The 27268-nt window shown below is 46.2% G+C and overlaps 2 protein-coding genes across 11 annotated transcripts in view; both read right to left on the minus strand.

Moving 5' to 3' along the window:
- Positions 1-8097, minus strand: part of TRMT10B (tRNA methyltransferase 10B) — a 28368-nt gene extending 20271 nt beyond the window's left edge. The window contains exon 1 of one of the 4 annotated variants that reach the window (XM_021671504.2): positions 7444-7998. In XM_021671504.2, the coding sequence (XP_021527179.2) occupies positions 7444-7525 (82 nt within the window). In that variant the 5' untranslated portion in view covers positions 7526-7998. Of the gene's footprint in view, positions 1-37; positions 8002-8042 lie in introns of those variants that run through there. The other 3 variants (XM_021671505.2, XM_064379865.1, XM_021671506.2) reach the window with 3 other exon arrangements.
- Positions 8098-12669: 4572 nt separating this feature from the next.
- FRMPD1 (FERM and PDZ domain containing 1) overlaps positions 12670-27268 on the minus strand; it is a 90220-nt gene continuing 75621 nt past the window's right edge. For 4 of the 7 annotated variants that reach the window (XM_021671512.2, XM_012463404.2, XM_012463402.2 and 1 more), the window contains 8 exons: positions 26321-26440; positions 24980-25116; positions 23827-23953; positions 23228-23323; positions 21357-21539; positions 20176-20323; positions 16342-17145; positions 12670-15178 (listed from right to left, as the gene is read on the minus strand). In XM_021671512.2, coding sequence (XP_021527187.2) covers positions 12804-15178; positions 16342-17145; positions 20176-20323; positions 21357-21539; positions 23228-23323; positions 23827-23953; positions 24980-25116; positions 26321-26440 — 3990 coding nt within the window. In that variant the 3' untranslated portion in view covers positions 12670-12803. The remainder of the gene's footprint in view (positions 15179-16341; positions 17146-20175; positions 20324-21356; positions 21540-23227; positions 23324-23826; positions 23954-24979; positions 25117-26320; positions 26441-27268) is intronic. The other 3 variants (XM_012463407.2, XM_012463405.2, XM_012463406.2) reach the window with 1 other exon arrangement.

The raw sequence follows: 27268 nt of genomic DNA on the forward strand, positions 1-27268 counted from the left end.
TATTGTGTTACTGAAAGATCAGAAGTGTGAAACATACCCAGATTTACTGAAGTGAGAAAAGCATGTGTCTTCCAGAGAAACGATTCAGCAGAGAAACAGTTCAGTATTAAGGAAGCCAAATACACTTTTTGTTTTTTTGAGACAGAGTTTCACTCTTGTTGCCCAGGCTGGAGTATAATGGCATGATTTCAGCTCACTGCAACCTCCACCTCCCAGGTTCAAGTGATTCTCCTGCCTCAGCCTCCTGAGTAGCTGGGATTACAGGCATCTGCCACTATGCCCAGTCAATTTTTGTATTTTTAGCAGAGAAGGGTTTCACCATGTTGGCCACGCTGGTCTCAAACTCACTCCCGACCTCAAGTGATCTGCCAGCCTCGGCCTCCCAAAGTGTTGGGATTACAAGCATGAGCCACCACACCCAGCCCCAGATACCCTTCTTAGAGGACATGCACACCTGACATCTCCAAGCAATCAATGATCATCCATTGCTGCAGTGACACAGATAACCAAGTTATTTATTGTGTACTTTAAAATGCATTATATGATTTGAGAGTAGGACAGAGACTGCAAAAGCCACTTCACCTCCCCCATTGTGTTTCAACCAATTTATTTTCAAAATGGTTCCTTTAGCAAATATTTACTGAACACCTACTATAAGTAAGGTACTGTACTACAGACTTCCTGGGAGGATGAAGCTAAATACATGGTAGAGTGATATGAAACCAAAAATTCTTTTAGGTTGTGGGTATGTATCATAATTAGTTTTTTTAAACTATGTGTTCCCTCCAACTCAGCTGAATACCACTGCAGCAGAAAGCCACAGTCACCACTGAAAACGTTTAATATTCCTCAGAAGGGCTGAGGTTGAAAACTATGGTCAAGCACTGTTCCAGAACACTTAACAAATGATGTCCTAATTTCAAGTGAGGTTCAAAATCTGAGAAAGATGCCAGTCAGAAATGCTTTAGTCAACAGTCAAGTACCGTAGACCAAGAGCGGTGTGACCATTACCTATGGCTGGTCCTCTGAGTCTAGTCACACAACCACTATTTTATGAAAATTGTATCTTAAAAAGTTTAAGTTTATGTAGTATGATTCATGTATATGGCAAAAAGACATATTTATAATGAAAAGTAATGATCCACACTCCTCTCCCTTCCGCCTCTAGTGGCAACCCTTGTTAACCAGTTGTTTTTCATTCTTTTGGTAATTAACTCCTTAACCTGAAATACATGCTTACATCATTATTTCATGATTCATCAGCTTTGAATGTATTGACTCCCTATGAAACGTAAGAATTCAAATCACTAAAGTCAATCCTTATTATTATTACTATTTTTGAGACAGGGTCTGTTACCCAAGCTGGAGTGCAGTGGCACAATCATGGTTCACTACAGCCTCATCCTGCCAGGTTCAAACAATCCTCCCACCTCAGACTCCCATGTAGCTAGGACTACAGGCATGCATCACCATGCCTGGCTAATTTTTAAATTTTTCTGTAGAGATGGCGGTCTCCCTATGTTGCCTAGGCTGGTCTCCAACTCCTGGGCTTCCACCTCAGCCTCCCAAACTGCTGGTATTACAGGCATGAATCACTGCAGCCAACCAACCCCTACTATTTTATTTATTCTGAGATGGGGTCCCGCTTTGTCACCCAGGCTGGGGGGCAGTGGCGCAATCTCAGCTCACTGCAACCTCTGCCTCCCAGGTTCAAGCAATTCTCCTGCCTCTGCCTCCCATGTAGCTGGGATTACAGGTGTGTGCCACCATGCCTGGCTGATTTTTGTATTTTTAGTAGAGGTGGGGTTTCACCACGTTGGCCAGGTTGGTCTCAAATTCCTGTCCTCAAATGATCTGTCCACCTCAGCCTCCCAAAGTGCTGAGATTACAGGTGTGAGCCACTGTGCCTGGCCTATTGTTTTTAATTCTTTATTAGTTATCTTGATCTTGAAATTTTTTCTGAGATCAAGTTACCTTGATCTTTAAATTTGTCTGGCAAAGATTTTAAGGGTACAGTTTAATGAATTTGTGTGTATGGTAAAATACACTAGCTCAGTGAGCTTTAACAAATGTATAGGGCCTGTGTTACTGACAATCCCATCAAGATATAGAACATTTCCATCACCCCAGAAAAGTTTTTTTGTTTGCCGTATTTCTTTTTTGTTTTTGAAACTCTGTTGCCTAGGCTGAAGTGCAGTAGCACAATCTCAGGTCACTGCAACCTCCGCCTCCTGGGTTCAAGTGATTCTCCTGCCATAGCCTCTTGAGTTGCTGGGACTACAGGCACGCACCACCATGCCCAGCTAAGTTTCGTATTTTTAGTAGAAATGGAGTTTCGCCATGTTGTCCAGGCTGGTCTTGAACCCATTACGTCAAGTGATCTGCCTGCCTCAGCCTCCCAAAGTGCTGGGATTACAGGCGTGAGCCACCATGCCTGGCCTCACCCCAGAAAGTTTAACTTTTTTCTCCATTTTCCATATCAGTCTTCATCCCATTCCCACAACTTGCCAAAGGCAACCACTGTTCTGTTTACTATAACCATAGATTAGCTATATCTATTATGCAACTTCATATAAATAGATGCAAACAGTATGTACTCTTTAGCACTTGACTTCTTTCCCCTCAAAATATTTGAGACTTATACATGCTACTGCATGTATCAGTAGTTTCTCTTTATTGCTGAGTAGCATTCCATTGTATGAATATATCACAATTATGTTCATGGGTTGAGACTTTTACAGCTTAGGAAATAAGTCTGCTACAAACATTCTAATACATGTGTTTCTGTGGACATATGTTTTCACACCCATTGACTAAGTTTTAAGAGTAGAATTGCTAGGTCATAGGTTGGGTGTGTATTTAACTCATAAGAAAGTGCCATCCATTTCCCAAAGTATTACACCATTTTACACTGCCTGTCAGCAATGTCTGAGCATTCCAAATGTTCCACAGCATCACCAACATCTGGGAACCCCTACACAGATTTCTGGAGCTCCTTTGCTACACAGCTCCCTCCTTGCCAGTACCCTAGGGCTCCACAAATTCCAGCCATCTCAGCAGCCCTAAATTCAACTGTTTCTTCCACCCAGGGACATCAATGCACTCTGTATGGGCTCTGTGTCACTATGCACCCTCAGGCAGAAAGCTGGGTGACTGTGGGGCTTAGCTTGTGAGTTGCTTTTCCCTCGAGGATTACAGTCTTGTAATCCTTGTAATCCCTGACTATGGCCCAATACCTGAAAACAATTTCTTCATATACTTTGTCCAGTTTTATAGTCTATTGTAGGAGGCTAAGTCCAATACCCATTCCTTCTGTCATGACAATTACCAGAAGTCTTCATTACTTTTAAGAATATTTTAAACTTCTATTTCTTGTTCAAGTTACGTAGTATTTCTGACTCCCCAGTATCTTTAGGCTGTGAACATAAACGCCCTTATATTTCTATCTCTGTTCCTCCTTTAATTTTCCAACTGAGCCTTGAATTTTATATGGTCAAGGCAGGTTTTACATTTTGTTCCGTCATCATAAATAAGTGGCATAGACAAAGGTCTACCCCCGTGGTATTTTCTAAAATTTGTAAACCAATTTTGTAAACTGATTATTATTTTCTGAGGCAGGGTCTCACTCTGTTGCCCAGGCTGGGGTGCAGTGGTGCAATCATTACTCACCGCAGCCTTGACCTCCTATGCTCAGGTGATCCTTTTGCCTCAGCCTCATGAGTAGCTGGGACTACAGGTGCGCACTACCATGCCCAGCTAACTTTTGTATTCTTAGTGGAGACATGGTTTCGCCATGTTATCCAAGCTGGTCTGGAATTCAGACAATCCAGGCAATCCACCTGCCTCAGCCTCCCAAAGTGCTGGGATTACAGGTGTGAGCCACTGCACCTGGCTGTAAACTGCATTTATATTATAACTCCATAAATGTCATTCACTGTAGAGATGGCTAGTGTCCTAGAAGTATATTTTCTTTTTCAGTCTGACACCTGTGCTTGGAAAACATTTCTAGTGTTGAGTTCATATTGCCTTTTTTCTTGTACTCCATCAAGTGCTCACAATTGGGCCAAATTTTAGTTTTCAGTTTAGACACAACTTAAATAGGTTTAAGTGAAAAAATCGTAATCTTAGAATTCAGACACATTTCCCATCTTGCCACTTGTAAGCGATAGGACAATAGCTAGAAGATTTAAGTCTTTCCCATAGAGTCTCTCCACAAAACAGGATAAAACCACCTCACAGGATTGTTGCAAGGAGTAGATACCTTTCATTTACTGATATAAAACAAGTACTCATGAAATACTTGCCACTGCTAACTACTATTCAAAACCCCTTTAGTGCTGTTCTTATAGTTGTTCTTAAAAGGTAAATCTTCTGAGCAGTTTTGGTTATTCATCACACATCATGTGAACACATGACTACCAGATATATTCCTGAAGATGACCAAGTAAATTACCTTCTAGATTTTTAAAATTAAAGATTTGAAATTTGTGTCCATTTGTCTGTCTAGGCTAAAGTTTATTTCTGCTTAGAAATTCTTTAAAACACAGTACAAATTAATTTTTAAGTGTATTTACATATAGACTGTATCAAAAAGAATTAGTGGCATGTATAAAATTTCATAATGTATATAATATTTCCAGAGAAATGAGGAAAATACTAAGCTGGCTGGGCACAGAAGCTCATGCCTGTAATACCAACATTTTGGGAGGCTGAGGTGGGAGGATCACATGACCCTAAGGGTTCAAGACCAACCTGGGGACCAAAGTGCGACCCCATCTCTACAAAAAAATAATTAGATGGGCATGGTGACACACACCTGTAGTCCCAGCTACTTGGGAGGCTCAAGCCAGAAGATCACTTGAGCCTAGGAGATTGAGGCTGCAGTGAGCTATGATTGCACCACTGCACTCCAACCTGGGTGACAAAGCAAACCCTGTTTCAAAAACAAAACAAAAAATCCAAACTATCCTTAAACACTTCAGAAGCACTCCACATGAGTGAACAGTGAAGCTGATTATAAATTTTTTTTTTTTTTTTAAGATAGGTCGTGTTATGTTGTCCAAGCCAGTATCAAACGCCTGGTCTCAGGCCATCCTCCCACCTCAGCTTCCCAGTCACTGGGTAGAGGTGTGAACCACTGTGCTGGCATGCACATATATATATATATATAATTTTTTTTTTTTTTTTTTTTTGAGATAGAATCTTACTCTGTCACCCAGGCTGGAGTGCAGTGGCGTGATCTCAACTCAACTTACTGCAACCTCCGCCACCCAGGTTCAAGCAATTCTCATGCCTCAGCCTTCTGAGTAGCTGTGACTACAGGCACGTACCACCACACTGGGCTAATTTTTTGGTATTGTTAGTAGAGAACTGGTCTCACCAAGTTGGCCAAGCTGGTCTCGAACTCCTGACCTCAAGTGATCTGCCCACGTCAGCCTCCCAAAGTGCTGGGATTACAGGCGTGAGTCACCTCGCCTGGCCCATAAATATATTTTTTAACAACAGATATATAGACCCTGTTATGACAGTTCTTTTAGATCAGACTTTGCTATACCAACCATCAGAGTCACCTGCAGTTTTCTGCATACAGGCATTCAGAGAAGAACAAATGAAAACATTAAGATAAACTAACCTATAACTGACAACTTCATTTTATTAGGGTGAGAAAGACACCACCAATTTAATAAATGCTAGTTTGTTAACAACCATGTGATCTCTTCCTCCTTTAAACTTCATAGCATTCTGTATTTTTACTCGTGTTGACCATTCATTTAGTTAATAAACATTCCACTGAGCTCCTCCTGTATGCCAGGCTTGTGAGGGAACGATTGGGAGGCAGTGGACATAAAGCTCTCTTTGGAGGTAGCTTGGCTGATGAGGAGAAAAGAGATCTAAGATAGGAGATCCTAGGAGCTACAGACTTCCACTGCTGTTGTTTTTAAAAATTGGAAAATCTGTGCTGGTATTTTCTCTCCCATCAAACTGAATTCCTTTGTAGGAGGGCTTATACCTACATTTATCTAAACACTGAAGAGTTCACAGAATAGAACTTTGAAAACAGCAGTGTTTATGTTTGTTGAATTGAACTGAATTTTACTGCCACCACTCCCACTCCCTTCCTTTCTTTTCCCCTCTTCTTACCTGGTGCTTCTCCAAATCTCTATAGTCCCTGAGAATGTTTCTTAGACCAGGAAACTAGGATTCAATAATCTTGAAAATCAAATAAAAACAACTCCAACTACTACCAGAAAAGTAATATAAGCTAACATTCCTGAAGGCGGGGCCCACCTTTTTTGTATCTCTGGTGACCGGCATAAGGCCTGGCACAGAACGGAAGCTCAGTAAATGCTGATTAGGTGCTTTCCACCTAGGGATCCTCAGAAAGCAAAGATGAAGTTGGACATCACAGAAGCAGAGATCTGCTCAATATGTGTAGGACATTATCTACGCCCAAATTTAGCATTTCATTTTTTTTTTTTTTTGACACAGGAATTACCATTTTAACCATTTGTAAATGTGCAGCTAAAAACATATGAAGGCACTTTCAAAGGCCAAGCAGGTGGATCACAAGGTCAGGAGTTCAAGACCAGCCTGAACAACGTGGTGAAACACTGTCTGTACTAAAAATACAAAAATTAGCTGGGCATGGTGGTGCATTCCTGTAATCCCAGCTACTTGGGAGGCTGAGGCAGCAGAATTGCTTGAAGCCGGACCCAGGAGATGGAAGTTGCAGTGAGCCAAGATCGCGCCACAGCACTCCAGCCTACAGAGCAAGGCTCCGTCTCAAAACAGAACAAAACAAAAAAACACATGAAGGGCATCCACACTGTTTGCCACCATCACCACCGTCCATCTCCGGAGCTTGTTCATCTTCCTAAAGTGAAACTCTACGACCTTTATATAACTCTCCATTCCCCAATCCTGGCAGCACCTTTCTATTTCCCATCTGTATGAATCTGACCACTGCCCTGGTTTGAATGTTTGTCCCCCTCTCACATTCAGGTTGAAACTTAATTGCCATTGTAACAGTATTGAGAAGTGAGATTTCATTTATTTTATTTCTCATTTCTTCATTCAAAATCTTTTCTGAGCCTCCATTATGGGTCCGGTGCTGAGTATTGGGACTGTTCATTACTTTCATCCAACAAAGTTACTAAGCACCTAATAGTACATCCTGGGACTTGGGAATGACATTTATTCTGTTTTCATGGGGCTCCAATTATCTGACCCAGCCTTGCATGACAGCTGGTCTGTTTCCCCACTAGATTATAAACCCAGGGAAGAATTCACCTGTACACCCTTAACACCAAGCCTATGAGCATCCTAAGTGTTTGATAATCAGGCTCTTCTGCTTAGAACTCTGCCGTACCCTCCACTCTCCGTTTCACTTAGGGTAAATAGCCCAAATCCATACAATGACCTATGCAGATCATTAAGGTCTACCTTTTAGTTTCCTCTGCACTCTGTGGTCTGTTTGCTGTTCCTCAAACATACCGAAGACTTTCCCCCTTGAGGGCCTTTGCATTCACCGTTCTGTTTACCCTCAATGCTCTTCCCTTAGGCACTTAAGACTACCTTCCTCCCCCTCATTCAGATGTGTACTGTCCAACATAACCTATTTTGCTTATTTTTTGTCGGAACCTTCTTCATTCCTACAACGTAGGCAAGTGTTGTTTGCTTATAGATGCTCAATAAATACTTGCTGAGTTCATAAATCCTCCACTCCGCACTCCCACCCTAGGTTGGCAGAGGCCTCAGATCTTTGCGAGCCCAAGTGCCACCGGATGGGCATCTACGCTGCGGCTAAATAACGGCACATCGACTCCAGCCTGAGAGCACCCCGCGTGCGGGTCCCTCCCGGCCCACAGGCTGCGCTTGCGAGTGGAGGTAGGAAGAGAAAGCACTAGGAAGGTGGACTACCATAAGCCCCATGACTGCTAAACGCTGCTTTCCCAGCGTCCGCCCCGCCCGCGAGGGAAGCGGCTGTCCCAGGTCGGACCCCGCAGTCTCCTACCCGCTCCCGAAACCAGCCGACAGCGTACCTGATCCCTTCACCCCACGCAGCTACGGCGGCGCGCGTCGGATTCCGCCTCCGGCCTCGCTTCCGCTTCCTAACCCCGCTCCGAATGGCATCCTGGGAATTGTAGTTTTTCACCTGCTGGCAGCTCATGGGGCCGGCCCGGAGGGGTGGCTCCCAGCCTTGGCTCTGGGGAGCTGCGTCCCGACGTGGGGGTTGTTCAGTTTCTCTGAGCCTCGGTTTCCCCGTCTGTTAGACGGCGATTACAACCCCAACCCCTTACCAACTTTACAGGGCTCCTGCAGGTGACCAGGTGCTTTGTTGGTTGTCAAGGGCTGGACATTGCGAAACTGGGGTGTGTGAAACTAAAACAAAATTCTAAGCTCCGCAGCCGACTGAATGGACCTCTCTCTCGGCCAAGGGGATTCCAAAGAAACCTTAAAACTAATTAAGGCCATGATGGGAAGCGGGAGTGGAACGGGGAGAGCCGAGGCGACGGTCGCACATGCCTACTGTTACACCCCGTCGTCCCTTTCGGAGTTTAGACCCAGGTGGGACTGACAGAACAGAATCTTTGTAGCAATAAGATACCAAATTCCAACCTGACATCACATGACAGAAAAAGAAATCGAAAGCTTACCCCAAAATACGTTTCTTTGCCATAACTTGAAATGGCCCTGCAAAGCTATCTTGTGTTTGGGGTATAGGAGAGGGATTTGCATCTGTAAAGAATCCCTATTAACGTAACTAGAGCTTTTCCCTTCCAGGCCCTCCCAATTCTGAAGAGATTAACTGAGTCTAGCACCTTTTTTCCCCTTCCTTAACAGGTGAAACCAAATTTGGGCCACCCATCATCCACAGCCTTGCCCTCCCCCAGGCTTTGCCACAGTCAGCAGAGCCCACGAGCTGACACAGCCCTTTTCTGAGTCCACAACAGAGACGTCAGGGCTTTGACAAGGATGATTCTAGCCCCTGGGCACTCTTCTTCCTCCACCAAAGACAGGAAGCGGCTTGCCCAAGCCTTGGCCTCCTCATCAGTCACTCTTCCTTCACTCCTGCAGTCCTGGGGTCTCACCCATTCAGAGAGACTCCAAGCTGAATGAGCCCAAAATATCTCCCAGTCAAGAAACTACAGCCTGGTTGGATTCCTCGTTGGCCCCACAGTTTCCCCCTCTGGACTTTTCTTTCCACAGCTCCTCCAGCACCTACCATCCATCCTTTATCAGCTTCCAGAATTGGGAGGGCCTGGAATGGGAAAGCTCTAGATACTTAATAGAGATTCTTCACAGATGCAAATCCTTCCTCCACCCCCAACACAAGACAGCTTTGCAGGGCCATTTCAAACTCTGGCAAAGAAACGTATTTTGGGGTAAAAGTTTTTGATTTCTTTTTCTGTCACATAATGTCAGGTTGGAATTTGGTATCTTATTGCTACAAAGATTCTGTTCTGTCAATTCCACGTGGGTCTAAACTCTGAAAGGGATGGGATAATATTACTCATGTCCATGTAAAAATTTTTTACAATTTTTTTTAAATACAGATGGGGTTTTGCCATGTTGCCCAGGCTGGTCTTGAACTCCTGGGCTCAAGCGATCCACTAGCTTCAGCCTCCCAAATTGCTGAGATTACAGGTGTGAGCCACCATGCTCAGCTGCGATTTTAAATACTAACACTAAATATTAATTTCCCTCCCCATAAGTTTTTTTCTAAAGCCTAGCTTTAACATCTCTGCTCTGCTCAGAGATGGCCCTGGCTTCCCACTGTCTGTTGAAATGCCACAGTGGGGCTTGCACATGGCTTAAATGATCTTCAATGATGCCTTCAGGTTTTAGCTCACACCACACCTACCAGTCCCTGCACCTCACACTGAGCCATACTGAACACTTTGCCCCACTGACTCCCTACCACTGCTCTTGTGTCCTTTGCCTCTGAATAAGTTCATTGCCACTTTCCAATGGAAGGAAAAAACCTTTAGCTGGTCTCACTGCTTCCCCTAACGCCCACTCCATCTGTTTGCCATGTGATTGTGTGTCTCTCCTGACGTAAAATCTAACCCCCTTCTCAAGGTCTTGTATTATACAACCCAGCTCCTGCCTGCCCCTCCCAGCTTCATCTCCTATTGCTCTTCCTCTAGCTTGCTATGTTCCAGTTGCACTGATCCGGAAATGCTTCAAACACACCATGAGCCTTTGCAAATACTATTTATTCCCTTTCTTCTCACATTTTCCATGGCTGGCTTCTTATACTTTAGGCCCCAGCTTCAACATTCCCTCATCAGAAAGGCCTTTCCCGACGACCACTCTGGCAAGATTGGTTCGTTCTATCCCTGTTTTGTCATCTTTTTGGTTTGCTTTATATCACCTCTCAGTCAGTAATGGATTTTTTTGCTGTGACTTTCTTACTACTCATAAGTTCCTTGAGGAGACTATGTCTACCATGTTCATGGTTGTATTCCCAGTACTACTGCATAGAAAATATTTGTTGACAGAATAAATGAATGATTTTTTTCTACTTTCTTGACATATCCAAATTCTATCTATCAAATCCAGGACCTGACACACAGTAGATACTCAATAAATACTTCTTGAGATGCTAGTTATAATTAATGCTGCCTTCTGCAGGAAGCCTTCCCTGATTACTACTCTGCCGCTCACCCCAAAGTGACTTCTCTCCTTAGAGCTCTTACAGCACCTTATCTGTTCTCTTTGGAGGCCCTGAGTGAACTGCACCTTATGTTGTAAGCCTCTATCTCCACATGTCACCTAATCTCTATCAGGAGCTTTTCAAAATATTTTTACCCAACTATTTACATTCATAATGCTGCATCAGGCATCACCTGGCATGGGCATCCCATGAATGTTTGTGAAAGAAATGAATCAGCCAATGTGATGGTGGGTGGGGAAAAAGAAGGAAGAGTGTAAATGTCCCATGGTTAAAGAATTTTTTTTTTTTTTTGAGATGGAGTTTTGCTCTGTCGCCCAGGCTGGAGTGTAGTGGCGCAATCTCAGCTCACTGCAACCTCCGCCTCCTGGGTTCAAGCAATTCTCCTTCCTCAGCCTCCTGAGTAACTAGGATTACAGGAGCCTGCCACCACGCCCGGCTAATTTTTTGTATTTTCAGTAGAGATGAGGTTTCACCACATTGGGCAGGCTGGTCTCAAACTCCTGAACTCAGGCGATCCGCCAGCCTCAGCCTCCCAAAATGCTGGGATTACAGGCGTGTGCCCAGCCAAGTCGCTAAACAATTGACTCTTGCATTTCAGGGTACCAAGCCCCATTCTGCCTATCTCATGTTGGAGGCTGTGTGACTCAAAGATTAAGTGCTAAACAGTGCAGGGGAAGTTGCACTGTTCCCTGCTTCTTTAGCTTTTTAACAAACAATGAAGGGTTTCCCAGCACTTCTGGAACTTAGTCCTCCTCATGGGAACTGCAAAGAAAAACAGCAGCTCCATACAGTAGCAACTCAAGCCAGTTAATGACTTTAAGGGAGGAGAAGCAAAGAAAAAGGAAACATTATTGAGTGCTGAGCTGGAAGTTTGTCTTCTTTCTGCCTTCCATGATTATTTATTCTTTTTTTTTTTTTTTTTTTGAGACAGAGTTTCGCTCTTGTTACCCAGGCTGGAGTGCAATGGCGCGATCTCGGCTCACCGCAACCTCTGCCTCCTGAGTTCAGGCAATTCTCCTGCCTCAGCCTCCTGAGTAGCTGGGATTACAGGCACGCGCCACCATGCCCAGCTAATTTTTTGTATTTTTAGTAGAGATGGGGTTTCACCATGTTGACCAGGATGGTCTCCATCTCTTGACCTCGTGATCCACCCGCCTCGGCCTCCCAAAGTGCTGGGATTACAGGCGTGAGCCACCGCGCCCGGCTATTTATTCTTTACAATAATGCTGAATATACATTATATAACAATCTCCAGGGTGTTGGTTGTATTAGAAAAATGCATTCAAGGTATCTAAATAAGGCATCTGGCATATCATAGACGTGTCTGTAATCCCAGCTACTCGGGAGGCTGAGACAGGAGAATCACTTGAACCCAGGAGCAGAGGTTGCAGTGAGCCGAGATTGCGCCACTGCACTCTAGTCTGGTGACAGAGTGAGACTCCGTCTCAAAAACAAAACAAAACAGGAATAAGGTGTAAGATTCAGGGATGCAATCAATTCCAGATAAAGCACGTGTGGCCTTACAACTAAGGGACTTCCTGCCACCTAGTGGCAATCTATGCTTGCTGCAGCGGGGCAGCCGAGAATCCCAGGCCTCCTGGTGCAGGCGCTGCAAACCGTAACTTGTGAAGGTCGAAATCTATCAAATATCATGGGTATTCACTCCTATTTGCAAAGGTTATTGCCAAATTGTGATCTGAGAGGTCAAGACTGTTTTTCAGTGACCCCCACCTTTCTCCTTCACCCCTGCATTCTTGAGTATTCCTTTTGCTTCCACACCCCTTGAGTATGCTCCTTTAATGAAAAACACTTTGCTGATGGTGATCTAATGAATCTGTGCCCTAGAGACTTTATAAGTGTCCTGACCAGGGGTAGAGACTTGTCTTACTTATCTGTAAATCCCAAGGCCTGGCACAAAGGAAGTATCCAGTGAATGTTTGTTGAATGAATATAAGTGAATGCTTTTGACCAAACTCTATGACTCAGGCCAAGATTAAGCAGCAGTTTATTTGAATATTCTATATAGTAAACATTTGAAGAGGGTGGTGGGAAAGTGGAAGAGGCTTCTCAGGGAAGTGTCCAAGGCAGAACAAGGCAGGAGGCCCTTGGGCCGTTGACCTGCTTACAAGGCCGTGGATGCCCGGAACTTCTGGGTCAAACAGAACACGGCAGCTGTGAGGGCTGTGCACTGACGAGCCAAGAGTTTCACACTCAGGTCGTGGTAGCCTCTCTCGCAGGTGGATTTAGCGGCCTCTACAAACTGATGGTAGGTATACACCACGTCCCTCAGGTTCCCCGCTGCCTCCCTGTGCCGGGCAGAGCAGCGGCTACAGTCCGTGAACTGAAAGCACAGGCCGGCCAGCTGGACCAGGTGCTGGAAGGTGTCACGCACGGCCCCCTGCATCTCTTCAGGGGACTGGTCCATTCTGATCACATGCTGACAGCTCGACAGGAGCTTCTGGGAGCCCATGCAGAGGCGGCTCCGGCTTTCGGTAAAGTACCAGGTGCATTTCTCTGGGGGATGTTTGTTTCCAATCTCCCAGGAAGTTTCTAAAATGTCTTGTAGCTCCAGCAAGCTCTCCATGAGTTGGATGAAGCCCTCAGGGGTGCTGGCAGGGGTGGCTTTCAGCTGCCTCAGTGCCCTGGAGCAGTACTCTGGCCAGATGTGGCTTTTCCTCGACAGGGGTGGGGTGCTGCAGCTGTGGGCTCGGGCAGGCCTCCAGGGCAGAACCATCCGGCTTCCTGCAGAGGGCGGTGAGGTGAGGGGGGCTGTAGGGTGTGTTTCCAAGTCACTGTCTTCTTCCTCTGTCTCAGGCTGCGGGCCACGGAAGCACGTGGCATATGAGAACTGACAGCTGCACTGCTCCATCCCTATCCTGGGAGCCACCATCTCATTCATGCCTGCAAAACCCAAAGATGTGGCCATCCTGATGGCAGAGACTTCAGGATGGCTTTCTGGGGCAAAGCACAGAAAAGATTTCTCAGCAGGAAGGCAGATGCTAGAGCTGTCACTTTTGCTTTGTGAGAGTAAGCAATGGTTTGAAGTTTCTAAGTGAGGGTCCTCTTGCAGACATGGTAGTGGCTCTGGCAGGGAAGGCCCGGGATTAAAACAGACCCACTCAGGGGTGTCCCTAAGGGCTGTATCTTCCCCTGTCACATGGTTAGGTGTGATCTCCCCTACCTTGATCCCCTCTGTAGGGAGGGCTGATGAAATGGTCTGCTTCCCAAGAAAGAAATCAGGGTCTAAATCCAACTCTACTAATAGTTTTTGTTCTTGAGCCTGGCAGCCTTGCCTTTGGGTTTCTCTGCTTTGTCCTTGAGGGTCTCTAGGGGGATGTGGTGGGATCTGCTCAGTCCCTGTTACAGGAGCATCTAAAGAAAGGGAGGTTACTATTTTACCAGCTGGAGAACTAACATCAAGAGTCTGTGAAATATTATTTGACACATCAGCCGGGGAGTCACCTGAATCCTTTCTAGATTCCTCCTGAAATATGTCGGTGCCATTTTTGTTTGTAACTTCTCTGTCTCTTTCCAAAGATAGTTGTCTTTGTTGCTCTTCCTTTGTAGGGATAGAAGCTATCTTCTCTCCTGGATTTATTCCACATTCATCACTTCTAGGCTCATCTCCAGGAGACAACAAGGGCTCTGTGTATTTGGGGGCAGTTTCTTGTATATGATTTGTACAAAAAGATTCCAATCCCATTTCCAACTGGACTTGTCCCAGCTCTAGTGTGTCTCCTTGACACACATTAAGTAACCCCGGGTTGATGGCCAAGCAGACTCTGTCTGGGTTAGGGTCACCACTGGAGAGGGAGAAGGAGCTGTCCCCATGCTCTATGGGGAGTTCTTTGGGGTCACTGCTATCCGGGTCTTGAGATAGAGATAGTATTTGGGAAGGGCTGGCCTGAGCAGTATCTGGGCCAGATGAACCCGAGTTAGAGCAGTGAGGAGTGCTTTCTGAGGAGCTGGCAACAGGGACAACACCAGAATTCTCTTTACTGTTGGGGTCAATCCGGAAGCGAATGGCAGAAATAGAAGACACTCGAGAGTCGATGACTGATTTGGTTTCCATGGTTTCGGGCTCCATCTCCATGACCCTGGAGGCTGGGTTTGAGCTCTTGGTCTCCCTCAGGGGAGCCAGCAACCCCAAGGCCTTGGTCTCCAGAAGGCCAGGCTCACCCTGCATGTCCTGCAGAGAGGACACAGTTGGGGAGGGTGCACCAAGGGCCAGGTAGGGCTCCCTGTCATAGTAGCACACGTCATCTACACTCTCCAGGGAGGCTGATGGTACCAGGGGAAATGAGACCTGAGAGGTGTAGTCGGTCTGTAGGAAAGACCTTCTTTTCCTCAGGGTCTTGGCATACTTCTTCACCCCTCCCCTCCTGCTTGTCTCTCTTCCATCTAGCCCGGAAAGCAGGCTGTTCTCAGGACTACAAGCACTGGCCTTGTTCTGCAAGCTTGTGGCACTGGGTTCTGCAGCAGAAACAGCTCTGGGTCCTGGAAGTCAGGAAAGAAAAAATACGTAAGAAAGCAGAAAAACAAAGAGGTTTATAGAGCTTGGGCTCAGGCCTAGCTTCACCAGGCTTGCCTGGGTTCAAATTCTGGCTGGGCTGTGTAACCTTGAGCAAGTTCAATCCTCATGTCCTCAATTTCCTTATATGAAAGATGGGGATAATAATTGTGATAGACTTTTTTTTTTATTATTTTTTTGAGATGGAGTCTTGCTCAGTTGCCCAGGCTGGAGTTCAGTGGCATGATGTCTGCTCACTGCAACCTCCGCCTCCCGAGTTTAAGCAATTCTTCTGCCTCAGCCCCCTGAGGACCTGGAACTACAGGCATCTGCCACCATGCCTGGCTAATTTTTGTATTTTTAGTAGAGATGGGGTTTCACCATGTTGGTCAGGCTGGTCTCGATCTCCTGACCCCAAGTGATCCGCCTGCCTTGGCCTGGGATTACAGGCATGAGCCACCTTGCCTGGCCAACATTTTTTTTTTTTTGAGACAGGGTCTCACTCTGTCCCCAGGCTGTAGGGCAGTGGTGTAATCACAGCTCATGACAGCCTTGAACTCCTGAGCTCAAGCCATCCTTCCACCTCAGCCTCTCAAGGTGCTTGGATCATAAGCTTGAGCCACTGCACCTAGCTGTGATAGACATCCCACATGTCTGTATGAGGAACTTGATAGAAACACAGACACCAGATCCCCTACCTTCTTATGTCAGGGTCCCTTGGACCCCAGAAGGCCTTGTGGGGCCACAGATGGCCTGTCCACCAGGTTCTTCTTGCTTGAAGACCTCCTTTAACACAGCCTCAGGATCAGTGATGGCATAGCAACTTCGCTCTGCCGGGCACCCCTGTCAAGCCCTTTTCTTTTCCGTAAATTCTTTCCCTCCCACGAGGCCCAGCCCATTTGCCCCCTCTTCTGGGAAGCCTTCCCTGACTCCCACTGTTGGATGAAGCCCTCACATCTCTGCTTGCCGCAGTTCTCTTAACCTCCCTTGCAGTGCTGCCACAATGCCTAAAATTTGGTCCATGGAATCTGGATCTACCTCCTCAGAAGTGGACATGAATCTTCCTCTTAAGCTTGGCTCCGGGCCTTGGCCCCTGGGAGGTACTCAGGGGCTGCCTGCCGGGTCTGCAGACCTGCACGGGAGGGCTCACCTGAGGGCGGGCCTGGAGGAGTGAGCTTATCAGCAGCGTCATAGTATTCCTCATCTGAGCTGCCATCCTCAAAGGCCAGTGGTGGGTGCAGGGCCAGGGATTCCAGCATGGAGCTGGACTGGGCCTCGGTCCAGCCCTGCTGACCCCAGGCTGGTGGGGCACCCCCTTGCCGGGAAGCTGTGCTCTCGGAACTGTCACTCAGGTGGCTGGCCGGGGAGACACTGGAGCACAGGCTGTAGTAGTCGGCGCTGCCTTCATACAGTCTGGGGTCCAGCCTGACTGTGCTCAGTTCTGGTGTCCAGCCAAATGTCTGCGGAGCAGCACTCTCAGAAAACTCTGTCTTCTGGCACTGCGGGTTGGCTTTCTGAGCCAGGTCCAGGAGGCAGAGGAAGCCACTGGTTTCAATCCTGCTCCTCTCCTCCTGGCTGTCAGAATCAATGCTCTCCGGGAGGCCTGGTGAGCCAAAGTGGAAGAAGGCGGACCTGCTAGAGGAGCAGGCGTCTAAATCATCCTCTTCCAGAGCATCCATGGACTCGCTCGAGCCGCTGGTCCTGTAGCCGCGGCTCTCAGTGTTAGCTGAGTCAGACGCCTCGGACTCGGCACTGTCTGTCATGCTGCTGGCCCCGCAGGTGCTTGGGCCCCTCCTCACCACCTCAGGTGTGGGGCTGTTCCCAGGAGGCTGCTCCTCCTTTATGAGTGATCTGCAGGGTCCTAGCTTCACCAGGCGCCTGTCGGAGAGAGGCTCAAGAATGCAGTCCACCTCAGAGGACTCCTCTGAGTCACTGCAGGCCCTGGATTCATAGCCTGCAACACAGGGTACACCAAGGGTTACAAAACAGAATTCTCCCACCTGTGTGTCCTTCTAGCCCCTCAACCCCCACCCAACCCTGACAGACGAGAAAACTGAGGACCACAGGGTGGCCAGCCTAAGATCGTGCTATACTGATGAACATAGGATCCGAGGGACTCTCGCTTCCATGTTCTCCCTACACTATCAGACCACCTGTCCCACATCGCTCTGAGCTAGAGGAGGCTGGATTAACTCCATCCCCACCTCCGAGGAGAACTGTCTGTTCGTGGAAATGCGGTATTTACTTTGATTCCTCTTTGCGTGGGCAGCACTGCCCAGGTTTGGTAAGCCCCTCCCCAGACCTCAGCTCTGTCCTGTCTGGGCATCCAAGTCAGACGGGGAATCATATTTTAAAAATACCACAGATCCTTGGCCCTGCCCATGATGTACTGAGTCAAATCTCTAGAAGAAGGGCCTGAGAATCTGTATTTTTGGCAATTTTATGGGGAGTATGAGGCTGCTAGGCTGGCACCATTCTAAAGCCTGGCCGTCTGGATCCCCGGGTGCTATGGGCCTTGTAGGACAGTGAAAACTCATCCAGGGGCAGGTTCCCAGGAAGGACTGATGGTAGGAGGGTGGGGAGCACTGAGGCAGGTTGCCATCTCTTTTTTTCTGTTAGCCTCCAGAGTGATCTTTCTCAGACTTCTCTCTGGCCTCATCACAGCCTGCTTAAACCCTCTGATGGCTACCCCTGGCTACGGGGACAAGCCTGCCCTCTCCCACAAGTTACAGACTCTCGCAATATGGCCTTGTTGCCCTTCTCACAGGTCGGCCCTGGCCCCTCACCCACAGTTAGTCCTCCCTTCCCTCAAAGACTGGCCCTAAGGCCTCCTCCGCAGGTTCTTTCCCGCCTCCCAGGATGGCCCTGGACCCTCCTCTGCAGCTTAGTGCCCCCCAACAGGATGGTCTTGACCCCTTCTCTTCAGTCCAGCGTCCCTCTCACAGAATGACCCTGAGGCCTCCTCTGCAATCTACCTGCCCTTCTCATGGTGGGGCTCCTATCTCTTTTCACCACCTCCCTTTTCCCTTCTTGCAATATGGTCCAGCCCCTCCTCAGGCACCCAGTCCCCCATGGCAGCCTTCCCTGCCATGCTCCAGCCACACATAGGGAGAGCTTCTTTCACGTCACGGCCTTTACCTTGTGTCACTCCTCCAGGCCCCCTCGGCCTTGAATGATCTGTGTTCCTTTCCATGCCTGGTTAACTCCAGCATGTTCTTTAAGATGGATTTCCAATACCTCTTCCTCTAGAGCACTTTCTCTGACAGGCAGCAGCGGTCCCCCCAGCCCCTCTACAACAGCCCTGTTCCCACTCCATCTTGTCTCCCTGAGCAGGCTCTGAGGAGTCACCCCTCATTCATAAATACATTGTGTAAAAACAAAGGTAACAGGCCGGGTGCGGTGGCCCACACCTGTAACCTCAGCACTTTGGGAGGGCAAGGTGGGCAGATCATTTGAGGTCAGGAGTTCGAAACCAGCCTGACCAACATGGCGAAACCCCATCTCTACTAAAATACAAAAATTAGCCAGGCCTGGTGGCATGTGTTTGTAATCTCAGATACTCGGGAGGCTGAGGCAGGAGAATCACTTGAACCCAAGAGGTAGAGGTTGCAGTGAGCTAAGATTATACCACCATACTCCAGCCTGGGTGACAGAGAGAGACTTCCTCTAAAAATAAATAAATAAATAAAATAAATAAAACAAAGGTAAGAGATATTCCAAACTCATCACTTTCTAACCGTTTTACTTTATTTTATGAATACCTAGTCTCTTGAGATGATTTCTACTTTATCCATGTAGAGGAAACACGCTACAATGGTGTGTTACTAATCACCTCTTCTCATCTCCACATGTGGTCACAACACATCGTGGTACCTGAAATTACTCATGGTGAGAGTGTTGACACCATGAAATTGGGCAATTCCTTCAAATCCCTTTTTTCCCCCTGCATGGAGTTGTTAAACATTTATCAGCATAGCCCTGGGGACATGCTGCACCAATGGTGCTGAAGCAAAAGTCTGACAGAAACTGGGAGTTGGCCTGGGAAACTGTCTTACTTCCCTTGCAGAGAAGTTATTTTATACTTCAAGAGATTGCAAAAGAGTGCATGGGTATGGAAGAGAGGCCTGGTCATCTACTTAAATGACATCTCTTTTTGATGAGAAATAAATGACATCTCTTTTTGATGAGAAATAATTACAATCTTTGAGATGGAGTTTCACTCTTGTTGCCCAGGCTGGAGTGCAATGGTGTGACCTTGGCTCACTGCAACCTCTACCTCCTGGGTTCAAGTGATTCTCCTGCCTCAGCCTCCCAAGTAGCTGGGATTACAGGTTTGAGCCACCACACCTGGCTATTTTTTTTTTCTTTCTTTTTTTTTTTGGTGGCACATATCACAGGCATGTGCCACCATGCCAGGCTAATTTTTGTATTTTTAGTAGAGACAGGGTTTCACCATGTTGGGCAGGCTGGCATCGAACTCCTGACCTCATGATCCGCCCACCTCGGCCTCCCAAAGTGCTGGAATTAAAGGTGTGAGCCACCACAGCCAGCCTAATTTTGTATTTTTAGTAGAGATGGGGTTTCACCATGTTGGACAGGCTGGTCTCGAAATCCTTATCTCAGGTGATCCACCCACCTAGGCTTCACAAAGTGCTGGGATTACAGGCATGAGCCACGATGCCTGGCTGAGAAATAATAATAAAACACAGTGAATCTGAGGGATGATCTTAGAAATACTGTAAGGAACTAGAGCTCTTCCACAGCATTCCTTGGTTTCAGGAAAATTTCAGATACAAAGAAAACTTCTTGGTTTAGTATTTATGAAAGATCAACTGTTTACTAGGAAATAAGCAGAGAAATAGCTCCCATCCACTTGAGCTGAAGTCTCGGCTCAATTCAATTCACCACCTCCCTTTAGGCTGCCCCTACCTACAAGGCCAGTGAAAGGGGCCTGTCCTTATTGGGGCAAGATTCGGTGCCTCACCTTCTTCTGCAGATACCCGGTGTACTTCTTGTTTGTTTCCAGGCCAGAGGAAAACTGAGGTAACCGGGTCAACCAGCAGCCTGTAGTACCCAGCAATCAGGCAGGCTAAGTCTTTTGCACTGTTGGATTCCAGCAGCAAAGTCAGAACCTTTGAAAGCAAAGAGAAGTCTCATGTTTATTAAGGACCAAGGGACAGTCTGAAGACTGACAACAAAGCCATGTGGGACCAACGAGAGATTCCATGTAAATCTGGCCATGGTCCACAGGTAGGTCGCCCGGTGCCCCATATTCTCACTTGCAAGGCTTTAAATGAGGATATTCATGTACTCATACACAGACACCATCACGTGTGTGCACCTGTGCATACACACACACTCACACACACAGTAGGTTCTTCCCACCCAATCTATATGTGTCTTCTGCCTCCTCATCCTCTACCCCAGCCCTATATCCAAACTGCTCCATCCCCCTCATCCCCAAACTTCAATGGGGACTTTTCAAGACTTGACTTAAAAAAGAAAAAGGAGCAAGAACAAGTGGAGAATGAGGGAGAGAGTGATAAGAAGAATAAAGCACCACTCTTGAGTATGTTGGGACTAAATCAAAGGAGGGCAGGATAAAAGTAAGACCTTCCAGAGAGGCTTAGGAGGTAGCCTGCACTATTTACCCTTATTTCTATTTTTGTTGTTTTGAGATAGAGTTTTGCTCTTGTTGCCCAGGCTGGAGTGCAGTGGTATGATCTTTGCTCACTGAAACCTCTGCCTCCTGGGTTTAAGCAATTCTCCTGCCTCAGCCTCCCAAGTAGTTGGGATTACAGGCATAAGCCACCATGACTAGCCCACTATTTACCTATTTTAATGCCCACAACTCAAAGCTTTTGGGCAGCCATCTGGTCCCATGCATGTGACAAAATCCTCTGGTGTTCTCCATCTACGTTTTTAAACCCAACAGGAAAGCCCATGGTCCATCTCAGTTTGTACAAAAAAACCTTTTAGGACCTCTTCAGGAAAATGTACCATTTACCACTTTCCCTTTGATAGAACAGGAGGGACAATTCATACTCTTAAGCAGATATTGGACATTAGACTTTATTATTATCTTAAACTCAGATAAGCTAGCCTGGCCCCTATTTGGCCCCAAATTCCAACAGTTGAGTTCAGAATCTCTCCCCATTGTGTTACCTTGACGTCCTGAAGATACACTTTGACCATGCCCACTTTCTCAGACTCTTCTGTCAGCTCTACGCGGCTGATGCTTGCAAACTCTGCCAATGTGGATATGATGTTAAGTTTGCTATTGATAATCTGGCTAATCCCATACTTGGCTCCAACTAGAAGGGCAATGTAGGATTCTCTATCCTGTAACTGCAGAGGGTGGGAGGGGAATTAGTTTCCATTTGCAAGCTAGTGAAAATACATTTCACATGTAAGAAATAATACCTCTCTCTGCAAACTCCTTGACTCCTACTTCAGGTCCTACCCACCACTCCCCTAGACTATTGCTAGCTTGGGCCCCGTCAACAGCTAAATCTAAGTGTAAATTTATCTCCCCCAAAACTCTTTCCAATACAGCCCTAAGCCACAGCCATAAACACATCTGTATTTTCACATCTATATATCTATCTTCATGCTCTTTGAATCCCTTCCCTGCCATCTTTTCCTATTTAAATCCTGATCCTTCTTTAAAAGCTTACATCAAAACCTACTGCCTATGGAAAGCATCTGCCTGATCTCAGCCTCCTTAAGCCAGAAATGTCCCTTTCCTCTCTGTTGTTCCTGTCCCACTCCCTCTTACTTCTCTACTAGCACGGAGCACTTACGACTTCTTATTTTAATTATTTGTATCCAAGTCTCGTTTTCCAAGTTAAGTTCCTTGACAACAGAGTCTGCCTTTATCTCTATTTGTAACCCGCAGTGCCCAGCAAGCGCCCTGAACCAGTTCAATGTAGTTGGTTGCTTCTCCCACTGCCAGTTCTTTCCTTAGACAAGAACAGTAAAGGGAGATTGGGGACTGGAACGGGACAGCTGGGAGAGGGCAGAATTAGCCCTTGGAAAAATTGGGAAGTTTTTCTGGTACCTTCAAAATTTCCTTTCTGTGATCTAGTTGCTTTTCCACCTTTTGGGTCTTCTACTTAAACAAAGACTCCATCTATGTTTCCCCTTCCCCTAACTATCTGATGCTCTTCCTTTCTATCAAAGCACTATTCTCATCTACATTGTTAGGTTAGCAATCTGATTACACTGGCCCATGACTGAGAGGCACACCAAATCTTTTGAAAGGACTTTGGTTAAAACCCCACTCTAATTGGTAAATTGGTTTTGTGCTGCAGAGTTCTGGGGCTGACACTGCTGAAGGAAAGTGCTCTTAAGCCACGCCCCCCAGACACTGACTGCTGCACAGCACACGCTCTAGGCCTAGGCTCCAAAAACAGAGGCAGGAGGAAGAATGGGAAGAGAGCAGAGGGCTTTTCTGCTTCTCCTCTCCCTTCTCAGCCCCACCCTTCATTCCTCCCTTCTTCTGAACAATCAGAGCCTCAGCTTGGCAGTTGAACACTCTTATTTTTCTTTCATGATTTCCAACTTTCCTCTTCACCCTCATAAACCCAAAGCTCCAGAGTGAACTGCTTACCATCCCCTTCCAACCCAGAATGCCTTTTCCTCTCTACTGAAGTCTGGCCAAATTCAGCTTCCTCTTGCCTCTTTCCTGAATCCCTTCTCCTTCCTATACTCACCCTGAAGCAAGCAGTGCTGCCTTCTGTCTCCAAATTCCTCAGCAATAGGCCTAAACCTGTCTCCTGGCTTTGCAGCTTGCTTCATCCTTCAAGGATGGAAATCACATCTTACTCAGCCCGGCTTCCCCTAGTATCTCTCACAGGGGTAGCACCAAGCAAGGGCATGATGAATATTTTCCAGTAGGGTACTATTTAGTTTCCCAAACAAATTCTAGTACATGACAGAGTCCTTAGGAATTTTAGGCTAAAAGACACATTGATTTTCTGAGGATATCTCAGGTCCCTTACGTCAGTAGGATTTCACAGTTCTCTAATACATACCATTAAAGTAGCATTAAAGATTCTTCCACCATATGTCTTGAGTTCTCCGAGGATCTGTAGATAATTTAAACGTAGCTGGGCAGCAGAAATAAGTTGCTTAAATAGAAAAAAACCCAAAAAACAAAAAACTCGAAGTCAGGGCTTTACATTGGCCTAAAATCCAGGTAATGTTGAAAATGTTTTCCACAAGAACAGAACACCAAACACCACATGTTCTCACTCATAAATGGGTGTTGAACAATGAGAACACATGGTCACAGGGAGGGGAATATCACACACGGGGGCCTGTTGGGGGGAGGGGGGCTAGGGGAGGGATAGCAGAGGGTAGGGGGATTGGGAAGGGATAACATTAGGATAAATACCTAATGTAGATGACAAGGAGATGGATGCAGCAAACCACCATGACACATGTATACCTGTGTAACAAACCTACACATTCTGCCCATGTAATCCAGAACCTAACGTATAATTATATATATACACACACACGTATATATACACATACATACACATACACACACACACACACACACAGAAAATATTTTCCCCAAGGTTTCACAGCAGATAGCTGGGTGGGTCGGCAGAGGCACCTTCGTTACCTTCTGTCGGGGTTCCAGCAAATTCTGGTTCCTCTTCATGTGGAAGCTAATGGCTTTCTTGATGTCTTTGCCTTTCATGTTTCGGAGTAAAGTTGGTGATATAAAGTTCTCTATTCCCCAGTCTTTCCTGCCATGAGACATGGAGACAAGGAGGCCCATTTCTACAGTGTACTTGGCTCTAATGAAGAGCATAATTACAGTTGATTCAGTACTTAGTATTCCCATAATACAGCAATTAACAAGCCACTTTCTCCTCCTCTTTTTCTCTCTCACACACATACATACACACACTCTCCACAAAAATCCCTGCAGGCATTCAGGAATTAAATCCCATTGATCATTCCGAGAGCACATTACTCTTGGTGTGGTGTGACACTCTACCAATCAGAGCAGGAGTTCTCAATTTTTTTCACTATGAAATACATTGCAAATAATGACAGCATATGTACAACACACTCTTGTGGGGCAACACAGAGCTCCTGTGAATGCCCTAGGCCGAGCTCCAGAATGGGGCCAGCCTAGCAGCCTCAAAATCCCCCAGAAACTTGCTAAAAATACAGATTCTCAGGCCCTGCTACTAGAGATTGGACTCAGTACATAAGGGGTAGAGCCAAGGATCTGCTGTATTTTTTAAAATGATTCCCCATCTGATTTTGATGCTCAGGCAGGACAGGGCTGAGATTTGGGGAGGGGCTTAGCAAACCTGATTGATGCTGTCCAGAACAATTCTAAGCTAAGAATCAGAAGGTGCTGGAATCCTAAGATTTGAAACTGCCCTTGTGAGACATAATGTAATAGGAACTGGCTCACATCCATGGGAAAACTGATTTCCAAAGCATTCCCACCCTTAGAAAAGCTTAACACTGATGCTGGCAACTGATTTCCCAAGACATCCTCCCAGGAACTTGGAATTTACAAGGGGATCCTGTGTCATTCCATCTGGAGTTGGCTTCTGTCCCAGAGAGAGCAGCCAGGTTCAGACATCTGGGGAAGCCAGGTCGGATTAGAGAGGATGCAGAGGGAAATGGATGGAAAGACAACAGACAGATAGATGGGTAGGTGGGTGACTGTCTGCTTTCTGTGGCATCTGGCCCTCCTGGCCAGGGGCCAGCAAGTTATAAATGCAATGCAGCTGCCATCCCCTGCCACTCACTCTATATACTTTAAAGAGATCTTCTGTGGCTGGGCACAGGCGTAGATCCGCTCTTGGATGTGCAGGGCCGCGAGTCGGAGTGCAGAGCTACATTTCATTTCTACAGCAAAGCGCTCCTGGAGCACATCGCTGCAGCTCTAGAAGAGATGGGATAGAGCAGATGGGAAACAGAAGCAGACATATTGTGTCCCCTCATTCTCTCAGGTGAAAGGCAGCAGGACCAGGAGCTCAGCTTTGAGAGCTGGGTCTCACATTTCTTGGCTGTGTGACCTTGGTTAAGTTACCAAGACTCTCTGAGTGTTTGGTGTCTTCCATTGGTAGATGAGGATAGTAAAATCTACCTTAGATGGTTTCTGTGAGGCTTAAATTAGATAATGCATATGAAAGCAGGTATAAGGCACACAGTATTATGCAAATATAAAGTACTGATGGCATTGTGGTTGCTATTACTATTATTATTATTTTCTGCCATCATTTCTGTAAGACTTGAGGCAGGCCAATCCACCTAGTCTGAGTTATCTGTAAAATGGTGATATCTGCCAAATGAATCTTTTTCTTTTTTTCCTTTTTTTTTGGAGACAGAATCTCACTCTGTCACCCAGGCTGGAGTGCAGAGTGAGAGGTATGATCTCAGCTCACTGCAACCATCACCTCTGGGTTCAAATGATTCTCCCACCTCAGCCTCTTGAGTAGCTGGGACTATAGGTGCATGCCACCAAGCCTGGCTAATTTTTTGCATGTTTGATAGAGACAGAGTTTCACCATGTTGGCCAGGCTGGTCTCAAACTCAAGTGGTCCACCTGCCTTGGCCTCCCAAAGTGCTGACATTACAGGTGTGAGCCACTGTGCCTGGCTCCAAATGATTCTTTTTCATCAGAATAAAAATGACATAATAACTCTCATCTAAGGAGGTAGAATAAAGAGAGCACCAGGCCACAGATCAAGAACCAGGTTTTGGCTCTGCCACTAAGTGGGTGACCCAGGCAAATCACATGACCTTTCCAAGATTCAGTGTCATCATTCTAAAATGAGGCTTTGAAGCACTAAGGCCCCTTTTAGCAATAAAAACTGTAATTCTAAAGATCCTAAAATAGTACTAGAAAATGTATCGTCTACATTGAGGACTGAGCATGAATTTCATTCTTACATTGCAAATCTGCTAACACAGCAACTCAGTGATGGAAAAGGGAATGCTGAGCGATAGTCAGGCCCATTCTCCTTCAGATAAAGATAATCCTTACCAAGGAGTTGTTTAATTGCCTTGAGCTCACGTTCAAAATAACCCAGTGTGCCATCTTTGAGAACAACCACTGTTATTTTGGGAAGCACAGACCCAGTCACCTGCAGATAGAGGTATTCAAAGGCCACGGGGTCTTCTTTCAGGAGGTCCAGGGGGTCCTTGGGAACAAAACATACCCTGAAGAGGCAGCGGTAGTCATGTGACTCCTCCCTTTCTACCACCTGTGTTGGGTAAGGGAGACACTGTTAATCTTCTAACCACCTTTGTCCTTGCAGTCATTCCACAAAACTACTCTGTAAAACACAGATAGTGAAAGACAGTCCCCAGAGATGTCAATTCTAGTGCTTCCCAAGACAGCCAGAGACCTTTGCTCCTACTTTGACTTTCTTTCTCATGGATATAAAATGTAAAAGGTTCAAAAGGCCACCATTTCCCACTCACCCACCCTCAGTTTCCCTTTCCAGGGGAAACTCCTGTTTCCAGTTTCTTGTGTGCCCCTTCCAGAGAGCATTATCGTGTTTCAATATACATCTATTCTTTTCTCTTCCACAAATAGTAATACAGTATACATACCATTCTGCACCTTATTTTATTTCACTTAAACTATCTTAGGGATTTAATTTTATTTTCTTTCCCAGTGCAAATGGAATAGAAGCCATTAAAATGTTTGCAAGCAGTTAACCTTCTAATAGGTGAGTGCATTGGGTAAGAATTAATCTGCAAAGAGGAATGCTCAGGGTGGGTTTTATGAGGTTACGTCTTACTCATTTCCAACTGCTAAAATTCTCCTCATCTTTGTAACAGACTCAACAAAGATTTGTTGAACTAACCTGTGTTTAGCTTTAAAAAAGATGGGAGATTGAGTGGTATAGACTGTTTGGTTGTGTTTGCCCTATTCTGCCATCAGGAATCATATCAGGGAGGTAAGTCCCACCGGAAGGGCTTAGATGCAGCAACAAATGCTTCCCTAACACCTCAAAGGCAGCAGGTGCAAGGGAAGATCATCAGAGCTAGAAGCAGAAGATCAAGGTTCTATCAGCTGTGTTACC

The sequence above is a fragment of the Aotus nancymaae genome, unplaced genomic scaffold, assembly GCF_030222135.1.
Source record: "Aotus nancymaae isolate 86718 unplaced genomic scaffold, 86718_ANA_hifiasm-v0.15.2.pri h1tg000003l, whole genome shotgun sequence".
NCBI classification, from domain to species: Eukaryota; Metazoa; Chordata; class Mammalia; order Primates; family Aotidae; genus Aotus; species Aotus nancymaae.